The 4,045-nt window shown below is 41.6% G+C and overlaps 1 protein-coding gene across 5 annotated transcripts in view; it reads left to right on the forward strand.

The window, feature by feature from the left end:
* QSER1 (glutamine and serine rich 1) overlaps nt 1-4,045 on the forward strand; it is a 47,470-nt gene that overhangs the window by 28,003 nt on the left and 15,422 nt on the right. For 4 of the 5 annotated variants that reach the window (XM_014538149.1, XM_014538151.1, XM_014538148.1 and 1 more), the window contains one exon: nt 481-692. The exons of the other annotated variant lie outside the window; for it this stretch is intronic. In XM_014538149.1, the coding sequence (XP_014393635.1) occupies nt 481-692 (212 nt within the window). The remainder of the gene's footprint in view (nt 1-480; nt 693-4,045) is intronic. 5 annotated transcript variants of the gene reach the window in all.

Raw genomic sequence — 4,045 nt, forward strand, 5'->3', positions numbered from 1 at the left:
TTATTTATCTAAGATGCACCTACACTGAATTTATCTGAAAAATAAAAAAGTCGATATTAAGAAAAAAATTGTAAATGTAAGATTATAAGAGAGGGTTTCGCGTGCCAGCAAAAGTTACTGGCGTGCCATGTTTGGCACCCATGCCAGGGGTTGCCCACCCCTGTGCTATACAGCCTCATATTTGGGGAAATTAGTTCATAAAGAGAGGGGGTATTGAAGAGAGAGAAATAGGGACTGAATTAATAGTCCCTTAGTAACTGAGTATTGAATGTCAGTAGTTAAAGAATGCATTTCAAGAGAATTTGGGGGATTCAGCATTGGAGAGGTATAGGACTTGGACTTTATTTTGGAGCTGTTGTTGAGGAAGTGAAAGTGTTCTCCAGTCTTTCTCTTTTGGTTTTGTTTGTTTTCATTTGTTCTAATTTACTTTAATTTGACAAGATTTCAGTGTGTTAATGAAGTCTGTTTATAACATTACAGAACTGTTCAGGCGAAGCCTAGTAATAGCAGTAAAACTTCTGATCCTCCAGCACCAAAAACGACTACAAAAGCCCCTTCCGTGAAACCCAAAGGTAAACAGCTAAAAGTAAAGGCTGAGCCACCACCAAAGAAACGAAAGAAATGGAAAGAAGAATTTTCATCATCCCAGTCTGATTCATCTCCTGAGGTCCATTCTAGTAGTAGTAATGAGGGTGAGTTCTCCATGAAATGAGTACCTTAATTACTTTACATCTTCTACATAAATGGGGAGAAGCAGTGGTGCTGATGATTCAATATTTATTTATCTTTAGGGGGTTTAGCTACCTAATCAGACTTTTATAAAAATAAATTCACTTTCCCTGATCAGTTTGCCCACACATATAGCCTTGTGAAGTAGAAAAAGCAGTGAACTGAAGAAGACCTTAGTAATGCCAGTTCTCAGATGATTTACTAAGAATCCTCTAGTTCAGCAGTTCTCAACCTGTGGGTCGTGACCCCTTTGGCGGTCGAACGACCCTTTCACAGGGGTCGCCTAAGACCATCCTGCATATCAGATTTTACATTACGATTCATAACAGTAGCAACATTACAGTTATGAAGTAGCAACGAAAATAATTTTATGGTTGGGTCACAACATGAGGAACTGTATTTAAAGGGCCAGAAGGTTGAGAACCACTGCTCTAGTTTTGAATTTCTGAGTTTGTGTTTATGCTAGAAGAGTAAAATAAGCCGAGGAAGCAGCAACTCTGAAACTCTATATAGTGTATATATATATATTAGTAGCCCTGTGCACGAATCCGTGCGCCAGTAGGTCGCTGCCGCCCTCCTGTATCTCCCCCCGCACCCCCTCATAGCTTGTTGCCCTGCACTCTCCTGTAGCTCTCCGAAGCCCACTTGTACCTCGCTGGCCCACCCTCCTGCTGATCTGTGATCTGGCTGTGATGCGCTTGGTCGTTACACCTCAGGGCATAATGGATAATTAACATATTCCTCATTATATAGGATATTCATATATATATGGGATGTTTATCAATCATATACTAATAAAAGGGTAATATGCTAATTAGACCGGGTCGATTGGACATCTTCCAGTCATCCTGCCTTCTGGACAAAGCCACGGTGGTGGGGGCCAAGGCAGAGGCAGTTAGGGGTGATCAGGCCAGCAGGGGAGCAAGCAGTTAGGGGCGAGATCAGGCCAGCAGGGGAGAGCAGTTGGGGGTGATCAGGCCAGCAGGGGAGAGCAGTTGGGGGTGATCAGGCCAGCAGGGGAGAGCAGTTGGGGGTGATCAGGCCAGCAGGGGAGAGCAGTTGGGGGTGATCAGGCCAGCAGGGGAGAGCAGTTGGGGGTGATCAGGCCGCTGGCAGGAGAGGGCAGTTGGGAGCCATCAGGCAGGCAGGCAGGCAAGCAGTTAGGAGCCAGTGGTCCTGGATTGTGAGAGGGATGTCTGCCTGCCAGTTTAAGCCCAACTGGCAGGCAGACATCCCCAAAGGGGTCCCAGAGTGGAGAGGGTGCAGGCTGGGCTGAAGGACACCCCCTCTCCTGTGCATGAATTTCGTGCACCGGGCCTCTAGTATACTATAATGCATACTGCCACCAGCCAACCAGTTGCCCATGGCTAAGCTAGGTAACCTCTCTGTGCTTTACTTCTCTTTTATAACATGAAAAGATTGAAATAAATCAGCAGTTATCAATTTTTTCTTACCTTAGAACCCTTGTTCACTCTTAAAAATTTTGGAAACACCAAAGAGCATTTATGTAGGTTATATGTAAATATTTACTTTCTTAGAAATAAAACCTCAGGTAGTTGTAAAACACAAGAAAATGTCAGTACACATTTCATTAGCCATCAAACTTATTGTATAATTACAATAGGCAAGAAATTTCAAATGGTTCCGTAGTCTAGAGCAGAGGTAGCAAACTCTGGACAGTGAGCCAAATAGGATCTGCAGCCTAGTCTATAAATAAAGTTTTATTGGCATACTGATTCATTTGCATATTTCATACTGTTGCTTTCCAACCACAGATTTAAGTAGTTATTACAGAGAGCATATGACCATTAAAGCTTCAATATTCACCATCTGGCTCTTTACAGAAAAGGTTTGCTGATCCTTCTATATTAGAGCATAAAGTTGAAGGTAGGAAGGAAAAGATGAAAGGTTGATGGAATACCATGTATGCCATGCTAAAACTAAAAACTTGGGATCCTGTAAACAAAGGAGAGTCCTTGGAGGGATTTAAGTAGGAAACAACATGAGAACTTTGAAATTGAATTACAAGACATCATAGTTTAAATATAAATTGAAAATCTGAACCTAAGTTGTGGCAGCAGGGATGGAGGGAAGAGAGGAGACATATTTAAGAAATTTAGTTTGTAATCTTGGCAGAACTCAAATGATGAATTGGTTATTGGGGGCTACTGTTTGATGTCCAGAATGGTTTCTCACATAACAAGTATCATTACTTGGTAGCTAATTTTAGAGATTATTTGAATTGAAATAGAATCATCATAAAAATTCTTCCTCAGGGCAAAAGTTGACTTAAAATGTACTGTTTTTAAAAGCTACTTAGGAATGGTTGTTTAGAAGTATGCATATCAGAATTTATAAAGGAATTCAGTGCTTTGAGTATGTATGGAAGGCATAGATAATTTTTGCAGTTAGCATTCCTACTTACTTTGGTTTTGTTGTTAATGCTCCCCCACGGACATTTTTTCCATGGATTTTTTTTTTTTTTTTTAAGAGAGAGTGAAAGGGAAGGAGAGGGAAAGGAGGAGAGAGAAAGAGAGAAAGATTGATGTGAGTGGGACACATTGATTGGTTGCCTCCTCCATGCGCCCAGCTGGGCTGGTGATCCGACACATTCTAACCATTTAGCAACACTGGCCAGGCCTACTTACTCTTTGGAATAGAGAGGTATGGGTTCTGAGCATACACTAAATTTACCAAAAGACAATCACAATAATATTTTTTTCATTGGTAATTTGAGTAACCACTAGGTGTCACTTAAAGTTAGGCAAACATTTTTAGTACTACTTAAAAAGAAGGCAAATAAATGTAGTTAGTCCTCACCTGAGGATATTTTTCCTATGACTTTTTTTTTTAGAGAAAATGTAAGGGAGGTGTAGAGACAGAGAAACATTGATGTGAGAGAAACACATCTATTGGTTGCCTCCTGCCCCAATCAGGGATCGAGCCTGGGGAACCTGCAACCCAGGTACATGCACTTGACTGATAATTCAGGACCCTTCAGTCTGTGGGGCAGTGCTCTAACCATTAAGTCAAACTGGCCAGGGCAAGAAGGCAAATATTAATAAAAAATATAAATTTACAGGCTTTTGGTTTCCAACCTATTTATTTCAAAACTTCTTAATAGCCCTGACTGGTTTGGCTCAGTGGATAGAGTGTCGGCCTGCGGACTGAAGGGTCCCAGGTTCGATTCCGGTCAAGGGCATGTACCTTGGTTGCAGGCACATACCAGTAGGGAATGTGCAGGAGGCAGCTGATCGGTGTTTCTCTCTCATCGATGTTTCTAACTCTCTATCCCTCTCCCTTCTTCTCTGTAAAA

The sequence above is a fragment of the Myotis brandtii genome, unplaced genomic scaffold (assembly GCF_000412655.1).
Source record: "Myotis brandtii unplaced genomic scaffold, ASM41265v1 scaffold187, whole genome shotgun sequence".
NCBI lineage: Eukaryota > Metazoa > Chordata > Mammalia > Chiroptera > Vespertilionidae > Myotis > Myotis brandtii.